The 22368-nt window shown below is 40.6% G+C and overlaps 2 protein-coding genes and 1 long non-coding RNA gene across 8 annotated transcripts; all 3 read left to right on the top strand.

Moving 5' to 3' along the window:
* The first annotated feature begins 1255 nt into the window (after nt 1-1255).
* dctn2 (dynactin 2 (p50)) lies at nt 1256-12158 on the top strand. Of its 4 annotated transcripts, XM_019861081.1 has the most exons (16): nt 1256-1475; nt 1752-1820; nt 3054-3062; nt 5299-5304; nt 6696-6792; nt 6889-6950; nt 7291-7389; nt 7519-7679; nt 7991-8144; nt 8519-8584; nt 8735-8773; nt 8904-8981; nt 9686-9757; nt 9836-9938; nt 11183-11274; nt 11530-12158. In XM_019861081.1, the coding sequence occupies exons 1-16, from the start codon at nt 1440-1442 to the stop codon at nt 11614-11616; spliced, it is 1230 nt and encodes a 409-aa protein (XP_019716640.1). In that variant the 5' UTR covers nt 1256-1439; the 3' UTR covers nt 11617-12158. The 4 variants fall into 4 exon arrangements, with proteins under 4 accessions (XP_019716640.1, XP_019716641.1, XP_019716642.1 ...); XM_019861082.1 differs by lacking the exon at nt 5299-5304; XM_019861083.1 differs by lacking the exon at nt 3054-3062 and having other exon boundaries at nt 1257-1475.
* A 5151-nt stretch (nt 12159-17309) lies between these two features.
* On the top strand, nt 17310-22263 carry ddit3 (DNA-damage-inducible transcript 3). Of its 3 annotated transcripts, none has more exons than XM_019861091.1 (4): nt 17311-17464; nt 18476-18537; nt 19360-19570; nt 20748-22263. In XM_019861091.1, exons 3-4 carry the CDS (start codon nt 19415-19417, stop codon nt 21477-21479), a joined length of 888 nt encoding a protein of 295 aa, XP_019716650.1. In that variant the 5' UTR covers nt 17311-17464; nt 18476-18537; nt 19360-19414; the 3' UTR covers nt 21480-22263. The 3 variants fall into 3 exon arrangements, with proteins under 3 accessions (XP_019716651.1, XP_019716650.1, XP_019716652.1); XM_019861093.1 differs by having other exon boundaries at nt 17312-17464; nt 20751-22263; XM_019861092.1 differs by lacking the exon at nt 18476-18537 and having other exon boundaries at nt 17310-17464.
* LOC109510630 (uncharacterized) lies at nt 19568-20002 on the top strand. The gene is made up of 2 exons (XR_002167159.1): nt 19568-19674; nt 19711-20002. It is a non-coding gene; the product is annotated as an uncharacterized LOC109510630 (long non-coding RNA).
* Nucleotides 22264-22368: the final 105 nt, after the last annotated feature.

Here is a 22368-nt window from a genome sequence, read left to right as displayed (position 1 = left end):
GGTGGCTTTGCTTTTGTGTTCGAGCTCAGTCTACTTCTGCTCAAGCACTGATTCGCTAGCTAATAGTCAAACAGAGTGATCAATTTTCACGGATGGCCGACGCCATTTTGGATACTACTATCAATATCTCAAACATTCAAATAATTTCACACAAAAGTCTCTTAACTATTCACAATTCTTAAATCTTTTTAGTTTTGTTCCTGCTTGCTGCTTGTATCATTAGTGTGTGTGCAAGATTGGTATGTGTGTCCATTTTATTTCATGAAACCATGATTGTGAATGGTAGGATAAACCTCTTAGCCATGTTTGCGTAGTATGGTGTGTAAGTAATAATTGATTGGTACTTACTTTTTTTTGGAACTGAATGTTTTTTTTCCTTAAAACTGTTTATTTTATTGTTTGCATTCAAATCAAATATACATTTATTATTTAAATATGTATTTAATGTTAAAAAAAAACAACAAAAAAATTGTGGCAGAGTATCCAGGCGTCTTTGTATGTTGCGTCCATGTGAAAATTGCAGAACAGGTATCAAAATGTTCCCCTAGTTTTATAATTGTACAGTAAATGACTGATGAGCCATATGGTAGGGTAAGCATTTTACACCTATTTGTTTCACACCTTGAAATCTATTCCATTTTTAGCTAACAAAATAAATTATGTCCAATATTTATTTTTTTTTAACTCAAATCTCTTTCTAATATTGTTGCACTCTGGTGACTGCCTTCGCTTAAAACTCCCATAATCAAACATGATAGCTAATTTCGAAGTTCTACCTTACATCTTTGCACAGAATGCTTAATAAAGTTTTAATAGTGCATGTTATTACTTTTCCAGGGGCACCAATCTTGTGGCGTTATAATGAAGACCAGTTTTCATGGACCTAACCTGAATGGGGACCGACCGACCTGGCAACCGCCTACACTTGTTGGTTTGAGTGTTTTGCTTGTATCTTTGGCGCCACCACATGGCTACTTTTGCTACAACTTGTAAAAATGAGAAATGAAGTAACGTCAGTTATTTTAAAGGATCAAAAAATAAACACAAAAAAAAAACGTTGAATTTAGTTTTGGTTCTGACTAGCAATAAAATGTGATTTTTTTGATGCAAAATCCTTTCGTGTCTTGGCTTAAACTGCGCACGCGCATTGAGGCGACGTTTTTGCCCTGCGTTTGATTTGCTTACCAGAATGAGCCGTCTCCGTCGTCTACGCCGAGCGGCGCCTCAATAACAGAGCGAATGCGCGACGCAGTGAATTAAACCAAACGTACAAAACTGTCGAAAGGAGCCAGTGACTACATCAGCCCAAGAAGCGTCCGCTAGTCGCCCGGTTCTGGCTGCGGTTGCCTTTTTGTCACATTTCGACTCAGCAGATTGATAAATAACACTTTGTGTCGTCTTTGTTGTTGCGTCGGCATTGCAATTTGCTCTCACGCACAATGGCTGACCCCAAATACGCCAATTTACCGGGAATTGTAAGTTGCTATTGCTTCGTCTGGTTAGCCTAGCTTCGGCTAAAACGATTAGAATTTGCTAACATTGACTCAGCTGTTTTACGAGCGTTACTAAAACCTACAAATGACAGTATTGCACGATTACACATTTTAAATGCTGTTTTTGTGGTGAGCTAAAAAACATCGTAGAGGAAGTAGAGAAAGTTGTATCGTGTTTGAACGAGCCGGGGCGTCGCCCCGGCTCCAAGCTGCTGCTCGTTTATTTTGGTTCTAATTGTTATTTTGTCGTTTAAATAGGCTTTTAACGAGCCGGATGTGTACGAGACGGGTGACCTACCAGAAGATGACCAGGCTCAGTTCGAGTCCGTAAGTTGCTTGCTGTAGCATAACAATAAATATTAAAATCAATCATGTTTCTATTTTCGACCCAATTACGAAATAAAAATGACAAATGCTTATTAGTAGGAAGATTGTATTTTGGAAAATTAACCATCGACTAAATGAATGGTGATAGGAGCAGCCTGATTAGACTTTTCATGTTGAAAGGAGTTGCTTGTAGGCCTTATTCGCCAGCCTTTACTTTGAGTTTGAATATCGTATTTCCTCAAATAGTGGCCTTATTAAACTCCACAATACCAAGAATTTGGCAGAATATCCAACTATGAATTGACCATAGGGTGTGAATGGTTGCCTTTTTGTGCCCTGCTCCTGACTGGCTCCCAGTCCAGGATAGACCCCACTTTTCTCACCTAAAGTCAGCCAAGATCATGACCCCAATGAGGGTAAATGGTGTAGAAAATGGATGGATGTGCTCTTTGATTGACTGGTGACTAATCAAGAGTGTACCCAACTTCCGATGCCAGATTCAAAGTTGTCATTGTTAGTCGATATGTGCTCTGTACATGGCTGGTGACCAATGCACAAGTCAGCTCGGACAGGCTCCAATTTCCACATGAGCACAAGCGCTGTAGTGAAGGATGGATGGATATTTTCTTAATGTTACTCCTATAATACTATATATTACAATTCAAACAAATGTGATTTGTTGTCGTTGTGTTTTTGAATGTTCTGAGCTCACCCCCTTGCTAACTTACCAGGTCCATATTGCAGTATGAACTGCTTTTTTTAAGGCCATGATGCTTAACATCATACAGTATCTTATTACCTCTTCAGCTTTACAGATGCCATGTCTGCTTCTGCAATGACATTGATTGCCACATTTGGTGAGGGGGTGGGTGGGGGTTATCCCGGTGCAGTGTTTATTGACAAAGGTCGACAAAGAACTTTACAATTAATTAGGGCATGGCTTCTATTAGAGCAATGGCCACTATTTGAGGAAGTCAATACAACTAAATGAATCACTTATAATAACTGATTGGATTCCAAGAGTATGTTGGACTTGCACCGTTTTGTGTTGATTTCCACTGCTGTGGTTTGGGGGGTTATGATCTCTAGAAAGGGCTTTTTGACCAATTTCAAATGTTTGGACTCCTAACTTTGAAGAGTTTAAACCTAATTGGCATTTTCCCTTCCCTGCCGATCTTCCCCTCCAAATGCCCATGTTGTTTTGACTCTAACCCACCTTTCCTCGGACCCTAGCTTTTACAAGTAAGATTGACCGTGTTTTATATTTCTAGTGGGCTTCATGGGTGTGCTTTTACTTGCATGAGTTTTATAATCACATTTCCACTTTTCCTGTGTTCATTTGAAAGGAATTAGGAGACTCAAACTGTGAATTGAAGGGGCTCACTGTATGCGTTGCTATTTTTAAACATTTCCGAAAGATAGGATGACTTGCCTGCCTCTGTGTACAAAGAAAGGAGTGTCTGTACTCAAAACTGTATTTCCACTCCCTCTCTTTAACTTGTCATGCTGTCTAGCAGCTGCTTCGTGGCTAACCTTACTCCTCCCTCTGACTAACTTGGCTGTTTCAAGGCCTCCACATCTTAATAGCACCTTATCTTAATATCATCCGTATTGCATGTGACACCACGAGCTATATTGACCGATACAAGGGGTGTCAGAAAAGTTGCAGATCTGATAGATATTTAAAATTCAAACAGCACATTTTGAAAGTAATCCTTTTGGAGTCTTAGAAATCTTCCTACACTCCTGGAAGGATTCTTTTGGAACTGTCAGACGCTCTGTGTATTTTCAGCAGGCACGAGTTATCCTGTGACAACTTCCACCTCTTCCCGCGCACTGAACAAAGCAAATGGCACAGGATTGTGCTGATTAATCCTTAGGCCCACATTTAAGGTGAAAACTCGAAACATATATTTTTGTGGCGATATCCCTGGAACCTTTCTGACACAGCTGCTTATGTTGGGATGTTAGAGAGAAATGTGGCAATGTGTTAGTGTGTGGCGACACTACAAGAGCCACTCCTCGGTTTCTGCTACAATTCAGTTCCTATGATGTGAAATAACCCAAATTTGTATGCAACTAATAATGCACGGTAGTCTTATCCCAAAACCACATTCATGGATTCGTAAAATCCTAATTATAAAATATTTGTTAGGAAAAACACTTAAGTACGGCAGTAACTGAGATTTTGCCCTTTGCAAATCAGTTCCCTCCCCCTCTATACTTTTTTTAATGGGTGCCCATTGAGTTGATGCTGTAGAGACGCTCAGCATCGAGAGGCCTGTAATTCCACAACACTTACTGACTGATGAGGCCCACTTTCAAAAACCCTCACTCATCAACGGCAAATTCTTAAAAACAGTGCTATCACAGGTGATATTTGGAACATCGTACGCCTTTATAACAATATTTGAGCTTTGAACATGGCTAGAAATAGTGTATGCTCCTTATATTTAAAATGACTTGACTTTTTAATTCAAAAACTAAAGGTCCAATGAAACCAACTTCCCACCAAATACATCGCATGGGGTCAAGGCCAATTGTAATTTGCGCTCAAGAGGCACATTTGGAATGGGTCATGGCAGTGTTACGAAGGAGGGAGGCATAAACACACAAAGGGGATGGATATACCCGCCACTATGAGCTTTCACTTTATCGAAATACACCAGTGAGGTTTAAATATGCATATCTACCCAAACAACAGTTAACACGTTAGAAAATAGGATAGCCACTGTATATTCTATTGAAATTATAGCAAAAGTGTAGACTCAACTCAGTTTTTAGAGCACTTAAAATGTATTGTTGTACATAAAAAAGACAACAAACCAAGGGTAGCGTCTCACTGCATTGAAAGCCAAGGAATAAAAATGGGTTTTAAAAAAATGGTGCACCGAGACGTCATTCCATAGTTCTGGGCTAGCTATAGAAAAGGCTCTTTCCTTTCTGAGCTTCTGCTGATACGTTGCTAAACGCAGCCATATAGGATGTATGCCACTTGAAATGTGCGTGGAAAGAGACGACGAATAAATTGAGTAATACAGGTCATTCGGAATTGGACATTTCGACCTGCGGTGCACATCCAGCTGAATTGTGCTCCACTTTCATGGATGCTTGAGAAAAATCTTTTTTGAGATTTCCTGTGAGGTATGTCACAGGTGTCCATGACCACGCATTTGTAGTGTGTATAGAGTGTAAGAGGACCACCTACCCCCTTCCCACACCTCACACTATCACAACTGGGGCAAGAGAGAAAGAACTGGAGACATCCTCGATGAATTTGGTGTGCTCAGTGAAGCATTCACTGCTTTCTTTCTGATCTTCTTTCCCTGATCCCAGTCAGCTGATCCTGCTCTGACTGTGTGTGTGTGTGTTTGTGTGAGTGAGTGAACGTGTGTGTGATAACCGCATTAATGTGTTGTCTCTCTCTCCCACCCTGCAACCGTTTTATGCTCTTTCTAACTCTCTTTGGAAACCCAAGGAGCTGGTAAGAGCCTGACTAACCCTCCTTGTCGCCATCCCGCTTCCTCCCGCCCACCCTCCCTTCATCAGTGTAACCTTCCGAGTATCGCTTCGTTTCATATCGTCTTGTGTTTTAATCCAGTCTTCAGTTCATTACAATTACCACCCAGTCAACACTATTGGTTCCTCGTTCCATTCATGTACCGTAGTGCACTTGGTGTTCCATGACGTTCATAAGTTCAACATATTGACGACGAGTTTTAGTGCGACTCTGCTTTTTAATCAGACTGAAATCACCAAGGAAATCCTGCCCCAAACTAATCTGCATTGTTTTAATTTTGCCAATCATTTGTTTCATTTGTGACAATCATTTAAATTTCAAAGGGAATCTGTCTGAAGGGATTTTGTTGGGTGTAGGTGATCAAGTTTACTTGCCAGTTTTCATTTTTTTATGCTATCATAAATACCGGGGGTCCTTGGTTTACAACGGTGACAACGTTCATTTCTACGGTGGAGACAAATCGACACGTATGCCAAAATGCAGCATCCACTCGATCGCTCATGCACACTAGTTCAGAAGCCATCATTACGGTAAACATCTTGGCCATAAATATTCAACTATCCAGTGAAAAAGACTTGAGTGTGGCATTAGATGGGCATAACATATTCTTAGCCCACTGCACAAACGAGTTCATTGCATGCTTTTCATAGCCTCAAAACATTGGATATGTCTGGAGTAGAGCTGCAACTAATGATTATTTTAATAATTGACTGATTGATGAAGAGGATCTAAAAAAAAAATCCAAATAAATGCACATTTTTATTTTGATTCAACATTAACACTAAGATGATCAGTCTGATTTCATGGAGGACTAAAGAAATTGGAGAATATTTTCTGTTGAGAAGCTGAAATTCTGAGGATTTGGACAGTTTTATATTCCACCATTAATTAGTCATAAAAAATTATTTAATTTGATAGTTGATATTACCAAGAGTTGCCGATTAATCATTGCACCTTTAGTCTTAACGCTGCTAAACTGAGGACCCCTGCGCACACACACACACACACACACACACACACACACACACACACACACACACACTGACTTGTTTTGTCCCCCCAAAAACAGGAGGAACAGTCTGATTTCATGGAGGACTAAAGAAATTGGAGAATATTTTCTGTTGAGAAGCTGAAATTCTGAGGATTTGGACAGTTTTATATTCCACCATTAATTAGTCATAAAAAATTATTTAATTTGATAGTTGATATTACCAAGAGTTGCCGATTAATCATTGCACCTTTAGTCTTAACGCTGCTAAACTGAGGACCCCTGCGCACACACACACACACACACACACACACACACACACACACACACACACACACACTGACTTGTTTTGTCCCCCCAATAACAGGAGGAACTATGCAGCGACAGTGTGGAGAGAATCGTGGTCAACCCCAACGCTGCTTACGACAAGTTCAAGGACAAGCATGTCAACACCAAAGGACTGGGTCAGCTTCTATCTGATTAATGGACCAAAAAAAGTCCACCAACTCCGCTGGCTTTTGAATTAGACTTTGTTTTGACACTTGTTTTAATTTGCACAGACTTTTCAGACAGAATCAGCAAAAGCAGAAGAGTGGGCTACGAGTCTGGAGAATTTGAAATTGTGAGTACAGTCTGTTTCGGACACGCCTTTGATTCTGTTTGGAGGCGTTCCAGCCGAGAGAAACAAAACTCTCATAAACAGGAACAAACCGGGATTTAATCAATTTGAAGGTAGCCACAAAAAACAATTTTTCATTTAAAGATTAAAAATGTACTAAGAAATGCTTTTTGATTAATTGTATGATTGTTTTTTTTTTGTTTTTTTTTTGCATGGACATCCACCTATGGCAAAACAAAATGTCTCTGTTTGAATGTGGTACCTTTACCGCCCAATCTTAACATCCCATGGAAATACCTTTGCAACCATATCTTGTTTGTGTTCTTGCCTTGTTGTGGTGCAGCTGGGAGAGGGCTGCGGCGTCAAGGAAACGCCCCAGCAGAAATACCAACGTCTGGTGAACGAGATCCAGGAGCTCTGTCAGGAAGTGGATGCCATCCAGGTAGCCTCATTCACACGCTCTCTCACACACACACACACACACACACACACACACACACACACACGTTCTTGAATTGCAGGCACCTATTGGGGTGACACTGTCACAATGTTGTGCATTAACTGTCACCAGGCCGTCACAAAGGAAAGCAACGCGGAGGAGCGCCTGACCCCGGTGGTCCTCGCCCAGCAGGCGGCTCAGCTCAAGCAGCATCTGGTTTCCGCTCACCTCGACACGCTGCTGGGACCGCATGCTCACATCAATCTGGCGGATCCGGACGGAGCGCTGGCCAGGTGAGCCGCCCCGAATGTCCGGCCTGCTGGTCTCACAGCCTGTTGGGGGAGGAGAATGAAGTCATTACAAAAAAAGTGGTGCTACTTTTTGGGGGTGGGGGGGGTGATTGTTTCATGCTCATGTCCGAGAATTTGTTTTCATACAAATATTGAGTGGAGGTGTTTTTACTACTGCAGTAGCACCGGTTTGTGATAAATTAGAGGGTTTTCAGACTTGCATTCAAATTCAGGTTACATCACCGCCATAGAAGAGGAACTCCATCGTACTGATGACTCTCCCTGAAACCATTTGGCTACCTCTCCTTCCTCAGGCGCCTTCTCACACAGCTAGAGGCAGCCAAGGGCAGTCGCAGCTGCTCTGCCGGAGACAGCAAGGCGCCGGCATCGGCCAAGGGGCCGGACGGGGTAGTCCTCTACGAGCTGCACAGCAGGCCCGAGCAGGAGAAGTTCAATGAGTCTGCCAAGGTAACAAAAATAAAAATAAATGCAGTGGTATGCCAAACTCACCTGCAACAGGTGAAAATCTGCTATTTAAAGACTACATAAAATGTGGATAGTTTTACCTTCCCTCACACTTGAAACACGAGCAATTATTAAAACGCCAGTTTTACACATTGTAATCTTATTTGAATACATGAAAATATTTGCAAGCATTAAAAAATGCTGTGTGGTATGAAGCCGCATAGATGACAGCAATACGTAAGGCATGGCTTCCATGGACCCTGCCTTCTTGTCTTGCATTCTCAATACAACTCTTACCCGCTCACATAAGCGCTATTTAATTTACAGTCATCAAAATAAAGAGTGCATTTAATTGCGCTGCCTCGTTCTCTCTGTAGATGGCAGAATTGGAGAAGCGTCTGGCAGACCTCGAGATGGCTGTTGGCTCAGCATCAGACAAAAAGGTACCGGCGTTAATTCTATTTGTCTGCTTTTCTCTTCAGACCTCACACAAACACACACAGTGTAGTCATGCTTCTGTTGCTATGGAGACCTCCCACCTTGATTTATTTGACTGTGATTAACCGATGCTGTTCTTGGCTTTTCCACTGCAGGGTCCTCTGAGCGCCGGCATGCAGGGAGTGAGTCTAACAGTGAGTCGTCCACTCTTAATTATGTTGTCACCACAATCTATTGCCAAAGAATGAGGTCACACTTCAGAGATGACATCACTTTCTGTTACATTTCCTTGGTAACCTGTCCCATTTTTTCCCCCTGCTTCAGGATACTTTGGAGCTTCTCCAGGCCAGGGTCAGTGCACTGGACTCGACTACTTTGGATCAAGTGGAGGCCAGGCTGCAGGTATGGTTTACACTAGATAGAGGTGTGCAAAGTGTCATTTCAAATGGCCATCAACACGAATACTTTTACTCTCAGTAAAGCTTGGATGTTCTTGTAGGCTTTTTCTGATGGGCATATATATTATTTTGTTTAAGGATTTTCATATTAAAATGAAAAGGTTGTGAATAAATAGTAATGTCCAATTCACAATTTATAATTGCCAATACAGCTACAAAATCGTGGCGGAGCGCTACTTTTGTCTAAATGAATCTCTAAATTCACTTCACCCCAACGTCACAGGGGAAGAAATCGGAGCACCTTCCCAGTTTTGTTCCAATTGATGCCTGGCACCAGTGAATGTGCATCAATTAATAACAGAGGATGTATTCCAAATTAAAATCGGAATAGCTGAATTTGCTCATTTCGGTGGAAGTCATGTTCTTCTTATTGCTGTTCTGTGTAGGGTTGAAACTATGAATAGGCATTTAGATACATTTTTAAGGGGGGAAGGTGTCTGCTATTCACCAATCTTTGCCCTTCACAGCGAGTCTTGGTCCCTAAGCTCTACGAATAGTGAGAGTTGACTCCATAAAAGTATACTCACAAAAAAACACAATAAAAATAAAAAAATAACTTTTACAGGTTTTCACTCTGAAGATTGAAAAACGTGTCAAAGACATCATGTACAATAGCTAACACGAGCGCAATGGATTCCTCCATTCTAGAGCGTGCTCGGGAAAATGAACGAGATCGCCAAACACAAAACAGCCATCGAGGACGCCGACACACAAAACAAGGTTAACCCTTGCTTCACTTTCAGTTTACTCGCATGTCAAGGATTTGCTGTTGTTTGCTAAGTTTGACTCTGTTTGCAGCTGTCGAAGCTGTATGATGCGGTGCAGAAGTGGGAGGCCATGTCCACCTCCGTGCCGGAGGTGGTCCAGCGGCTGGTCACAGTCAAGGAGCTGCATGAGCAAGGTAATGAACTCACGAGACTCAACAAAGCGTGCAATATTGTGAATGTGCCGGCATAGTGTTGCTTGGAATCGCAGTACCCAAGGGAGCTCGCTGACGAGGGATGTATTTAGGTTAGCGGGGGAGGGGCCAATGGTTGCAAGTGCGCAGAAATGTTGTCATTGTGCGTAAACGGAGTGCAACACTTGACAATGGGAGAATGATAAATGATTCGATCGCAGCTTCTTTAAAATGCATCAAAGCAGTCGTCGATTTGATTATTTCATTGTCAAAGAAGCCGTTTTATCATTTTGGATTTTTAAAGGGTACTTCCGACGGCCCATTTCGAGGTAGTGATGGGGAAACGGAGCAATATTGTAAAGTTTGATAAATATCTGGTGTTACAAACTTTGTGTTTCGTCTTGTGTTCACCAAAACAGCACACGCGCAATCCCTCCTTGATTGATTTCAATGCAAGGTGCCGAAGTAGGAGCGGATGTGGTGTCACATGACATCACAATATATATGTATTGTCATAAATAGTGTTTAGGGGCTGGATTCCGCAGTAGGTGTTCTTTAACCATCAAACCACCGAATCCATTCAAATGGGTTACTAATTGTACAAACAAATGTAACCTCCAATTTTATCATGATGGTAAATGGAGTGCATTTTTATCATGCTTTGTCGACACTATATGTTCAAAGCGCTTCTGCCAAGCCTCAAATTCACTTTTTTGAAAACAATATCTAGTATACATGCGCGCTAATGGCAAAGCAGCCTCAGCCTTTAAGATAGTTACTTTAAGCACCAGGATCTCCCACCTTATAGTGTCGAACTGCAGACCCCAGGGTGTTCTACCCAAAATCCATCCATTTTCTGAAGCACTTATCCTCTTGGACCCATTTTAAAGCCGTGCGCTCATCGTACAGGCTGCTATCTTAGCGCTAAGCTAACCGGTGTATTTTGGCATCCTCTCCGGCAAGCAAGGGTTACACCATATACAATACTGTCTCTCGGTGGCATAAGGCCTGCATTCTAGAAGGAGCAGCACACTAAATTGGATTGCAGCATTAAATCATGATCACCAAATGGGTTAATGCTTTACATTCTATTTGATGATGCTCTTTCTCTGTTGATATGAAGTGGCTTTTCAGGGGAGGCTAGACCACATTGATTTATTCTAATGGGGACATATGATTTGAGGTTCAAGCACGGTCACAGAATGAATTATTCAACTGAAGGTACTCCCTTTTTATGTCTCACACAGCTATGCAGTTTGGCCAACTTCTTACACATCTGGACACTACTCAGCAGATGATCAACAACTCTCTGAAGGACAACAACACCCTATTGACACAGGTAAGGAACAGCAGACGCTTACAGCCCCGCACCGCCCCAAAGCACAACGAAACCTTTGTGATGGTGACTACGCAGTTTGAATCCAGTCACCCAGTAATTAATAGATACTCTCTGACAGTGTCAATGAAAACCAAGCATCATCCTCATTTGTAAAGTCAGATTTTTACATACAGCTCCTGTGTCAGATCTAAAAAAAAAAAAAAAAAAAAGTTGCTCTTCCTCAAATACATCCTCCTCTCCATCTACTCACGTCAGGTCCAGCAGACGATGAAGGAAAACCTAGTGGCCATAGAGGAGAACTTCGCCACACTTGACCAGAGAATGAAAAAGGTATCCAAATAAAGCCGCATCAACAAATACAAGAAGACAAAACGTTTGGACGTGAACATGGACAAATGAGAGTTCCACAGTGACTCTTTCAACCAACACTATCCTTCACCCCTTCCGCCTCCCGTCCTTCTTCCTACTGCTCTCTTCCTCCACCTATGCCTTCTTCACTAAGTGGAATGTTGGGAACGATTGAAAATAAGACCAAATTTCCTCAAGCTAATTGAACTGACTGTATTTTATGATCATTATTAGAATTAAAGATTCAAGATGAGACTGGATTTATACTGTATCCGTGTGCAGTTTAATGGTTCACAGTAATGTTGGAAGGATACATCAAAGATGTATATAAAATAAAATAAACCTTTGTGTTGCCTCCGAAGGAAAAATGTGTAAATATGCCGACGTTACCTTATTTGTTTGCTTGTGCGCCAGTCGGGTCACCTGTATTTATAATTATGACTGGGAGGGATGCGCCACACACACACTTTCGATCGTCTGTCATTGCCAACTGTATTGTGGTCAGAAAATATGATCAATAAAACAGATTAACTCGACTTTTTTTTTTTTTTTGGAGTTCCATATTATGGATTTCTACCAACGGTTATACTTGATGGGAAGCAGTAGGTGGCAGCATAGCACTTAGTATAAAGGACACAAAGGACGTATCGCGGAAAAACATCCATCCGCAACTTTTTGTTTGAAAGCATGTTTAAGAGAGGAAGTACAGACCTTCGGGGTATTCCACGGCTGCAGTAGAGAAAGAAGGGCGTGTCCTCACTGTACAAACAGCGCTCCGTATCGTGTGTGTCCTCATCTAACAGGCTGCCAAGACCATCTGCACTCAATTAGATCGCACAACAGAGCATTGTTACTGGAAAGTAAGGAGGACTGATGATGACGATAAGTGACTCTTGTTTAGGAGTGTGTGTCAGTATTGGGACACTTGCAATGCTACATTGTTCACGCTTGCCTTAAAACCAATGTCGGTACGATCTTTATGCAGTTTTATCATCACAAGTAGGCGCTAATAATGTACATTGCTGAAAATCAGGCACAATTCAAGCGGTTTTACTTAAATTTGAACACCCTCAAAGAAAAGAAAAAACAAACACTGCAAACTAAAGCTTTGGACATACCCGATTTATGAAATTAATATCACCATTAACTGTTTTTTAATCCATGGTGAAAATATTTTGGAAAAACAAATAATATATATTTTTTTCAAACATCTACGTTGAAATAAATGAATCTACTTAAATTTTAATATCCACATTCAAAGACAATTCTGCATTAAAAACATGAAAATCATATACATTAAATTACTTAGGGGGAACATTCAAATGTTTTTTGTGTTCACATTAAAGAAAATGCTTTTTTCACCTTAAAATAGCAGCAAAAAACATACCAATGTCCACAATAATTTAAAATGCACAATAAATATAATTGCTAAATTTAATCCACATTAAATACGTCATTAGAAAAGTACATAAAAAAATACATGAACAATTAAAGATCACTTTTTTTATGTATTTATAAAAATCAAAACTGCATTCAAAAATGAATAACATTAAGAAATATTTAAATGATGTTCAAAGAAAAATTTTAAAAATTAAATCAAAGGTCACAATGCTTACTTGAAAAACTGAAAATGACCTGATCTGGTCTCATTCTTTTTCCTTGATCTGATAAAGATGCTATTTTGTCATGCTCTTGCTTTCCACCGTGCAGCATGAAGCACCACAAATGAAGCAAACACTTCAGACATCTACTTTGTGAGGCCATGTTAGACTTTAGGGTTTATTCTATCACCACATTAGCAGCTGTATCGCTCCGTCTCGCCTTGGAGCCGGGATGTTTTCCGACAGCTGCCGTGTGTGTCTGTGCATGTGCATGCCTGTGTGTGCGTGTGTGTGAATAGCGGGGTGAGCTGACTGGGTGTGGCTCGAGTCTTGACCAAGGCAGTGTGGTTCTCAGCATGAAACAGGAAATGGAACTTGCTGCAATGCAGGAAATCCTCTGGCTCCTCAGTACGATACCCATAAAACACAGCTCAACTTCGAAGGTTCTTTTACTTTGTTTTGTTTGACAGAATCAGACTTATTTTTACAGTTATGGCATTTTACAATATTACCATATGAATTGGGGGCAAAAAAACTTTGATGACAGTTTGACCCCAGAGTCGACAGTTCAGCTTTATGAGGTTCCGCCAAGATTGTCTTTCACCTTATTTTCGTATTAAAGCATCACTCTTATGTTTTAACTTTTCCTACATTTTTTAATGTTACACCTTTCTACCAAGTTTTCAATTTTGATATAGCAATATTATAAATAAATAATATATATATATATATATTAGTTTTTTGTGTTTTTTGTTTGTTTTTCATTTGGTTGCTTGTGCTCAACTGAGGTTCCACAATAGGTCTTTTTTTTTTTAATTCAGAATCACACTTATTTCCACATGGAATACTTAAAACAAGGTTTCAAGGTTTTATAACAGTTTGATTCTAGAATAGAGTTACACAACTACAATTTGGAAGGTTCCACATGACGTATTTTACATTATTTTGGTTCTCTTATACATCACCTGACTAAAATTTGCACTTATATGGCATGTTCCAACGTTACAACTTTACACTTAAGATTTTATAAACAGTTGTGTTTAACTTTTGAGGTTCCACAAGGGTGTCATTCACTTTACTTAAACTATATTATACAGCACCAAACTTACTTCTACTCTTTTCTGGCATTTTGAAACCTTTGATTAGTTAAAACCGGAGGTTTAAAGACAATTTGATCATGGAATTCACCTTCCTGCATTCAATTTCGTAGTTTCCACGAGATGTCTTTTGGTTTTATTGTACAATGGCCAACTCATTTTTATACTTGGAATGTTACAATATTACTTAAAGCAAGGTTTTTCAATAAGTTACACACTAGAACAGATTAATTGGCTCAATTGTGTTCAGTTTGCGATGGTTCATGGGAATGTCATCCTTTGTGGTTCCAAATATTACAAACAGCTCTCAGTAAGATTCACCAACAAAGCTCTTGTGAAATAATTCACTCAGGCTGTCTCAATACAATATTTTATGTGTGTAAATCAGAACACATTGTCGGACTTACTCATGTCGCTTTGACTTGCAAGTCTCGTTGAAGAAAAATGAATGAAGTAAACATCGTGCGTGTGTGTGTGTGTGTGTGTGACTGTTAAACAAATGAAAATGATGCAAGCCGAGTTGTAAACAAGGTCTCGCTAATGAAAAGAGCCCATCCTGACAAAGTCAACAGACAGTCGGGTGGAGGTGGAGGAGGGCGTGAGGGGGTGGGGGGCGTTGGGGTTGTGGCGGTCCAAGTGTGCCGAACTACTCAGCAACAGCCACCCGAGCCGTGACGCGTTGCTGGTGCTGTAAGCCGGTCCTGGAGACAAGTGTTTGAGCTCGCGATTCGCTGCTTGCCGCTGTTGCTATGAGGGGCCGCGCGCGCGCGCCGCCGCTACGTGAGCGCGCACGGCTTTGGATTTGCCTAGCGCGCACAGGGTTACAGGGTGTGAACGTCTTGTTTACGTGACGCTTTGTCACCAAAAAAAATGTCTTACATGAACTCTTTGACACGTGTGTCTGATGGAACGCCTGTTAATTTATCCGCCAGTGGCTAAAAATAACCATGCGGCCAAAAAGATCATTTGTGTAATTGCGTTGATAATCACGTAACCAAACGCGCAAATTGGGATTAATAGCCATGCTAGCATAGGTGGACAAACCGCGGCCCATGGACCGCCACATCAGCGACTCCTGTTATGAAAACAAAACAAATATGTAGTTATAAAAGCATTTAACCACAAAGGCTACAAAACAAACTTTTGTCTGATTGTTGCATCATATTTGTTTGTTTTTTACAGCCCTGGGATAACTACGTCTCCAACTGAAATCCACTTGCTTTTGTTTACAACAGAATAAACAAATTTAGACATTAGTAAATTAATATATAGTGATACAAGGTGAGGAAAAAGTAGGTGTAGTTTACACATTTTTAACTCTATTTAAGGGCGAGGGAGAAATGATGGGAGGAAGGACTAAATGAAGGTAGGAAAGAAGTTGTATGAAAGAATAGTACAAAAGGAAGGAAGGGATAAAAAGGTAAAAGACACAAAGCAACTGGGGGGATGGCAAGAAGTTAGAAAGGAATGGCGGTAGCAAGGAAGAGTAGTGAAGAATTAAGTCATGAAGAATGCAAAGAAGGAAATACTAAGGAAGTAATGAAAAGGGAGGAAGGAAATAAAGGAAAATGAAAAAGAACAAAGCAAAGAAGAAAGGAAGACAAGAATAAAGGATGAAAATAAGGGTACAGCCCCAAGCAGTTACCTCCATCTATAAAGAAGGAAAGTAGGAATGAAAGGAAGAGAAAATCCAGGAAAAGAAGACAGCAAATGAAGGACAGGTAGGAAAGAAAGATTACAGGAAGGATTAAAAATTATAGAAACAAAAGAATGATGAGGAAGTCGGGATGTTTTTTCTAACATAAAAAAAAAATCTGTGGTTAGATGAATGTGTGGGGTGCTGAAGCACGAGAATACAGCAGTCCACTGAATTATAATTTTGTAATACAATACATACATTTTGTAATTTCATTTTTCAATTTAGATTAAATGCCTTTTGTTTGCAATTTGTTGAATGTGTTGTGTGTGTGTGCGTGTGTGAATATTGTCAGATGCAGTCCAGTTTACGATGTTGATACAGAATTTAAAAATGGGTTCCTTCAATCGCGTATTAATCAGACATGGTGCATGCTCACTTGGGGATAAGTATGGACATTGGCTTGACCAGTTTTCTTTTTCTCCCTCGATATATTTTTTTCTGTGGTTTTTGTGTCTCATCTTTTTATTTAGAAGAAACTATTGTAAATCGGTCAAAAAGTGAAAACTGAATACTAACTAAAACACCAGTTTGATATCCATTATAACAGCAATATATCCTCATCACTCGTGCAGGTTTCGTCGTTATTAGTTCAAAACATTTTGTACGAGACAAGCTGAAGTCGCATGTACGCGCACGCACTGTCTTGTTTTGATACGATCCCGGAAGTCAGTGGCAGAGGGCGCGCACGGTGACGCGACGAAGCTTTTAAGCTCTAAACCTTTGTGGTGTTTACACGTTCATCATGTGAAACATTAGAGACGCCGGATTGTCCACTCGATACACGCCACGCGTCTGTTTATCGGTGCCGCTTCTCCTTTTGTGACGTGTAAAAAATAATGAGTGGGCGTGGAACGTCACGACGCTAAATATCAAACGACAATTCTTCGACATTGGCTTGCCGCGCATATATGTATATTTTTAGATGCATTTTTGTTCGAGGCAACGCTATTTAATAAAACATGTTCGGATTCTGCCGGTGTTATCCCCAGCTAGAAACCGGTTGCCAAGAATTGCATCATTCCTTTCATGTGACTCCCATACGCCCCAAATTCGTCCTGGCCGTCTTATGACTGCATCACAACTGCGCTTCTTACAAACTATACAGACAAGTGGAAACGCACTCAAGCTGCTAGCCAAATAAAACCCGACCTTCTTGCCTGAATCTCCGCCGCTCTCATTGGATGTCGTCAAGGAAAACAGATTAACTGCATCCTTACAATTGGACCGCTCATACGCCACACTTCGACGTCATATAGTAGACCCGTGTCGCCCTGCCATAGTTCGGTTGGCCTCGCTCCTTATAAACAGCGCCGGGAGTTTCCGTTTAAACACATTCGGCTGTCAAGTGTTGAACAATGGTTAACATGAGCTATCACCCATTCCCACTAAAATATCTACATTCGAACCAGCGACAGTCAAGACGGCGAACGAATAAAAGGAAAAGGGTAAGTGACAACTTTTGACGTTTCATTAATTTTTCGTTTTTATTATTTAAGGGCTTTTTTTCCCAAGTCTTGGTGAAAGTCAACGGAGGAAACTTTTTTTTTAAGACTGGAAACCGTTGTGAATGTCTTCAGTCGCTCTGAAGTGAGGCTGTAGCTTTCTAAATATATCTTCGCCGGAGGTGTCGCACGACTCCAGCAAAGTTTCAACATTCGCGTGCGTCAAAGTTCGAAGAGACAATTGGATAGATTGTATCAATATATCATTCAGATGACAGAGAAATATTTATGACACAGCTGCAAAGTATTGGTTTTCCTTTTAAAAAAACCAACACCGAACTACAGACTTACGTCAAACAAATTCATTTGAAAGGAAATAAAATGTAAATACTGTATTTAACCGGTGTCGTTTTTGTTTACGTCTTGGCGTTTTCGATAGTTTCGCCCATTCGAGACGCAACAGTCCTCTTTTTTCCATGACGTAATTGTCTTGGCTCATAGCGGCCAATTCAACAGGACTCGACAATAATCATAATTAAAAAAATACCTTTGACATTTTTTAACTCAACTAAAGATTGCAACAATTGTCAAGTAAATAACATGACAACCTGTTAAAGTATGTGCATTTGATGTCATTTTTGGTCGAGGCCAAACGGAACATGCCATTCAATGAAGTCCCTTTTTTAACAACCACTACAATAAAACTTTCATTTCGGTTTTATTCGTGTTAATTTTTGGTTCTGGCTACAGTGCGCGTTTAAGGCGAGCAAGAGGTAGGACTGTCAGGTGCTGTGAGAGGTTGAAATCAAAGTCTCGTCGCCGTTCTCATCTTGTTTATCGATTACAAAGCGTGTTGTGATGCGCTTTGGAGCGTAGGGGGCGCAGTTGAGATCCGCTCGGTCTTTGTTTAGAGTTAACGGGTAGAACGTCTGTCTTGGAACAGAGTTGTGTTGCCCACTTTTTTTCTCAGTTACTCATTCATATGTGACTGAATTGGAAAAATTATTCTTCCAGATTTGTAGGGGCAAAATATCCCAAGCCGATTTGCAGACTTGATTAAGGGAGATCTTCGAAAGGTAAATTCAAATTTCTCATTTTCAATAGAATTTGACAGTTTTCCTTTTTTGTCATTATACAATTTGCATTTTGAACTTCATAAATGCTTTGATTTTCAATTGTGTTTGACTTTGATGCGCGTGTGTAGTTATTCCCATATGCAGTTTAACTTGACTTTGATGTATGTTTTTTTCCGTCTGCATTTACTATTCATAATTGTAGCTTTAATGTTCAATGTAAATTGACGGTTGTATGCTTTTAACTTTTTACGTACATTTTGACTTTTCAAATTCTAAATGTAACTAATTTTCAATTTGTTGATTTTGTGCTCGTTTTTTTTTCCATTTACAATGTGCATTTTAAATGAAATTAGTGTAACCTTAATTTTAAAAGAAATTGTGCATTTTAACGAAGTGGGGCTTTAATTTGAAACATTTTGAATCTTTTAACGTCAAGATAAAAATAAGTACTTTTTGCCTGTCATGTTCTACATGCGATTTGCATCTTAAAAAGTGAAAATGCAGTTTAATTTAAATTTTAACTGAATTTACAAGCGTTTTCCATTTTTTTCCTTGTCACAACGATAGCTTTAATTTTCCATTTAATTCACTTGTGCTTGTATGTTTTTTTTCAACACGCATTCTGCATTTTTAACTTAAACCAAGGAATCAAATTAAATTATCTATTTTGCATATTCAACTGTCTCATAATGTGATTAGATCTGATTTTTTTTTAAAGGGAGTGGCACCATTCCACAGTTTTTCCATCACGCTGATACACACTTGAATTCCCACAGGAGCAAATTTGGCATTTAACATTTGTGGTATCTCTCGTGCCGTCAGGTCCCAAGTGAAGTGTGTGGCCGAGTGTGGAGTGCATTGCGAGTTGACTGGCGAGATGACTGCCGAGTGGCTGCACCTGCCCCCGCCGTACCCACCAGGCGTGGGGCCGCTGTGTGGCGCAGAGTTGGAGGCGTGGTATGAGGACCTGCAGGACATTCTGGGCTCGGACGCGGGAGGGGCAAAGCTGGCACGCGCCCCCTTGTATGGCGAGGTGAGTGGCTTAAGGAGGAGGGGACCTGGGTGGTCACACTTATAAAAAACAAAATAAATTTGTTCGATGTAGAGCCAGGTGTGTCCAAAGTAAAAATGATAGATGTAGAGCCAGGTGTGTCCAAAGTAAAAATGATAGAGGGGGTTCAGGGTGCGCACTTCACCATCCACCCATTTTGTACCGCTTATGCAGGGTTGGGTTGTGAGGGCGGCAGCTTTATAATTTTGTGAAACATGAAAACATTTTGTAAGTGTAATAAGCATAATTGCATTAATCATTAAAAATATTTTTGCGGGGAAAACAAGATAACAAAAATAAGAGACCAGTTGCCTCAATTCAGCCTCTGCATCTTTTTATGTCCTGGAGGAATGACTCAGAATCTACACAAAGAAAAAAATAATTTTTTTTTAACAAGTTCATGGGTATTTTTTTTTTTAATATTGTGAGATTAAGTTAAAAATGACATAGGCAATTATACTATTAGGCTAACGATGTTAAATACAGTATGTCGTGTGTCAACATACTAAGCAATTAAAGAAAAAAACTGTCCAAACCTCAGATCCGTGTTACTGGTGACAACAAAGTCATTCATGTGATATATACAGTATATAGGAGGGGTGGGAAAAGTTTGTTTACCATTTACAAAAATTAAACCTCGTAACATGTAAATTTAAATATAAGTGACAACAACGAAAAATGTTCAGTAATCTGAATCTCGTAGCACTGGACAGACAATATTGTGACATTAAAAAAGTGAGTCTTTTCAGCATAAATTTAATTAAACAAACGACCTAATAGAAAGCCATTAATATTGCAATATACAAATTTAAGTGTCATTTTTATATAGTGCTCATTTTAACATTCCTATAATTTAAAATACTCTGAAAACTAGTTTTTTTTAATAACATCTTACAGCTCTTAAAGGTTTTTTTTTAACATCTTAAGTATATTTAAAAGAAAGTGTCATGTCTTGTAACATTAAACCTTTGTCCATTTTTGTGTCAATTTTAACCAGTTGTCTGAGCATTATTTTTTCCTCATCACCCGATGATGTGGAATTCGAATGTGTCAAGCCAACAAAAATTGTGCAGTGGACTGCCAAATGGCTCCCAGGGCGGTAGAGTTTGAATGACGGAGGCATATTGTGACATCACGTTTTCTGGTGTCGTACTTACAGAAGGAGCCCGAGTTCTTGGATGTGCTGGAGAGTTGCTCCCTGACGTGGCTGACAGACGGAGGTCAGACGTGGGGAGAGGGCGTCCAGAGGACGACAGAGCAGATCCACAACGCCCAGCCTCTGCATCACACCTCATCTTCCACCACGTCCTGCTTGACTCTGACAGAAGAGCGGAAAGCGGAGGCGAGGAGCAGCGATGGCGACCTGCTGCCCCCAGAGTTCTTCGAGTTCCTGAGTGAAGGAGGAATGGTGGATTCAAGCGGTTGTTATTATTACCATCACCACCAGCAGCAGGTTAACAGCGTCCATCCAGCTTCTCCATCAGTCAGTGAGGAAGAGTTGCCCTGCGTCCCCGATTCGCCATCTTGCTCCTCGTCGTCTGCCTCACAGTCACCTTCCCAGCGCTGCTCTTCCCCATCGTCACCAGTCTCTTCCCCGTCCATCTATTCACCCTCGCGCCTGGGCAAGCGGCGGCGAAGCGAGGGGCCTGACGGCACCTCGTCATCCCCGGGCGCCTCCTCCCAGTCACAGCAGCACGCCACGTCGTCGTCCTCGTCTTCATACTTGTCCGCCAAAAAGAGTCGCAAGGAGAGGGAGCAAGAAAACGAGAGGAAAGTGCAGGAGCTGACGGAGCAGAATGAGCGCTTGAAAGCGGAGATCGAAAGGTTGGGCGAGGAGGTGCAGCGCACACGGCGAGCCCTCATTGAGAGACTTGTCAACACCAAGAAATGAGCTTGAAGACAAAGAAGTAGTGAAGAAACGGTTGGTGTGTACACGCTCCTTAGACCGGAAGGTATGAAAACCAAAGAGATTTTAAGATGTTTGGAAAAGATGAAAGTCAAAGCAGAGCGAGAGAAAAGCTGCAACATGACTGCGGCAAACTGAAAAGACAAAGCATGTGAAAGGCAAAAGAAGCAGGCTCTTGAGTGCATATCATACAGTGGTCGCAAGGTTTGGAACAATTAAGTTTATCCACCGTTTCGAAGCGTGTGATGATTTGTATGTTTGAAAGAAAGGAATTCAATTTGAGGGCATTTCGTTGTCATCCTTTCCTGCCATTTTGCAATAAATTGTAACTCCTCCTTCAAGGGCTGCAATATGGCTAGCAGAGATTATTTGCCCCAATTTGTAGATAGAGGAGCTCAGGAATGTTTTGAATATGCCCCCTTGGCTTTGAGAGTATGACAGTTCCCCCCGTGCCCTCTATTTTGTAAGCCGTCACTTGCCTGTATGTGTATTTAAAATTCAAGCAGGTTGCACCCACCTAAACTTTCTACAGGTGACCTTTTTTATTCAATGCTGGAACTGGTGGTATATCCACATGCTATTTTTTATATAATGGTGGTAACATTTACTGTACTCATCTGTACTGTTTATTTCTACTTTTATTCAAGCCACCCAAGTTATTATACATAAATAATGCATGTTTTTTTAAATAATTGATTTCATGTTCTTTAACATTTTTAAGATGTCACTGTAACCCCAAATTTGCAATAAAAGTGATTTCTTTTTTTGGTTCGCTTGTTAATACATGATTTGTTTTTATTGTGTTCACAACGTTGACAGGAAAGTACATGGCATCACAGGAAGTCGGGACCATAATTGCAAAGTTTAAAAAAAA

The sequence above is a fragment of the Hippocampus comes genome, unplaced genomic scaffold (assembly GCF_001891065.2).
Source record: "Hippocampus comes isolate QL1 unplaced genomic scaffold, H_comes_QL1_v1.1 scaffold40, whole genome shotgun sequence".
NCBI classification, from domain to species: Eukaryota; Metazoa; Chordata; class Actinopteri; order Syngnathiformes; family Syngnathidae; genus Hippocampus; species Hippocampus comes.
The sequence above is the reverse complement of the archived record's forward strand: the minus strand, read 5'-3'. Positions and strand labels throughout refer to the sequence as shown.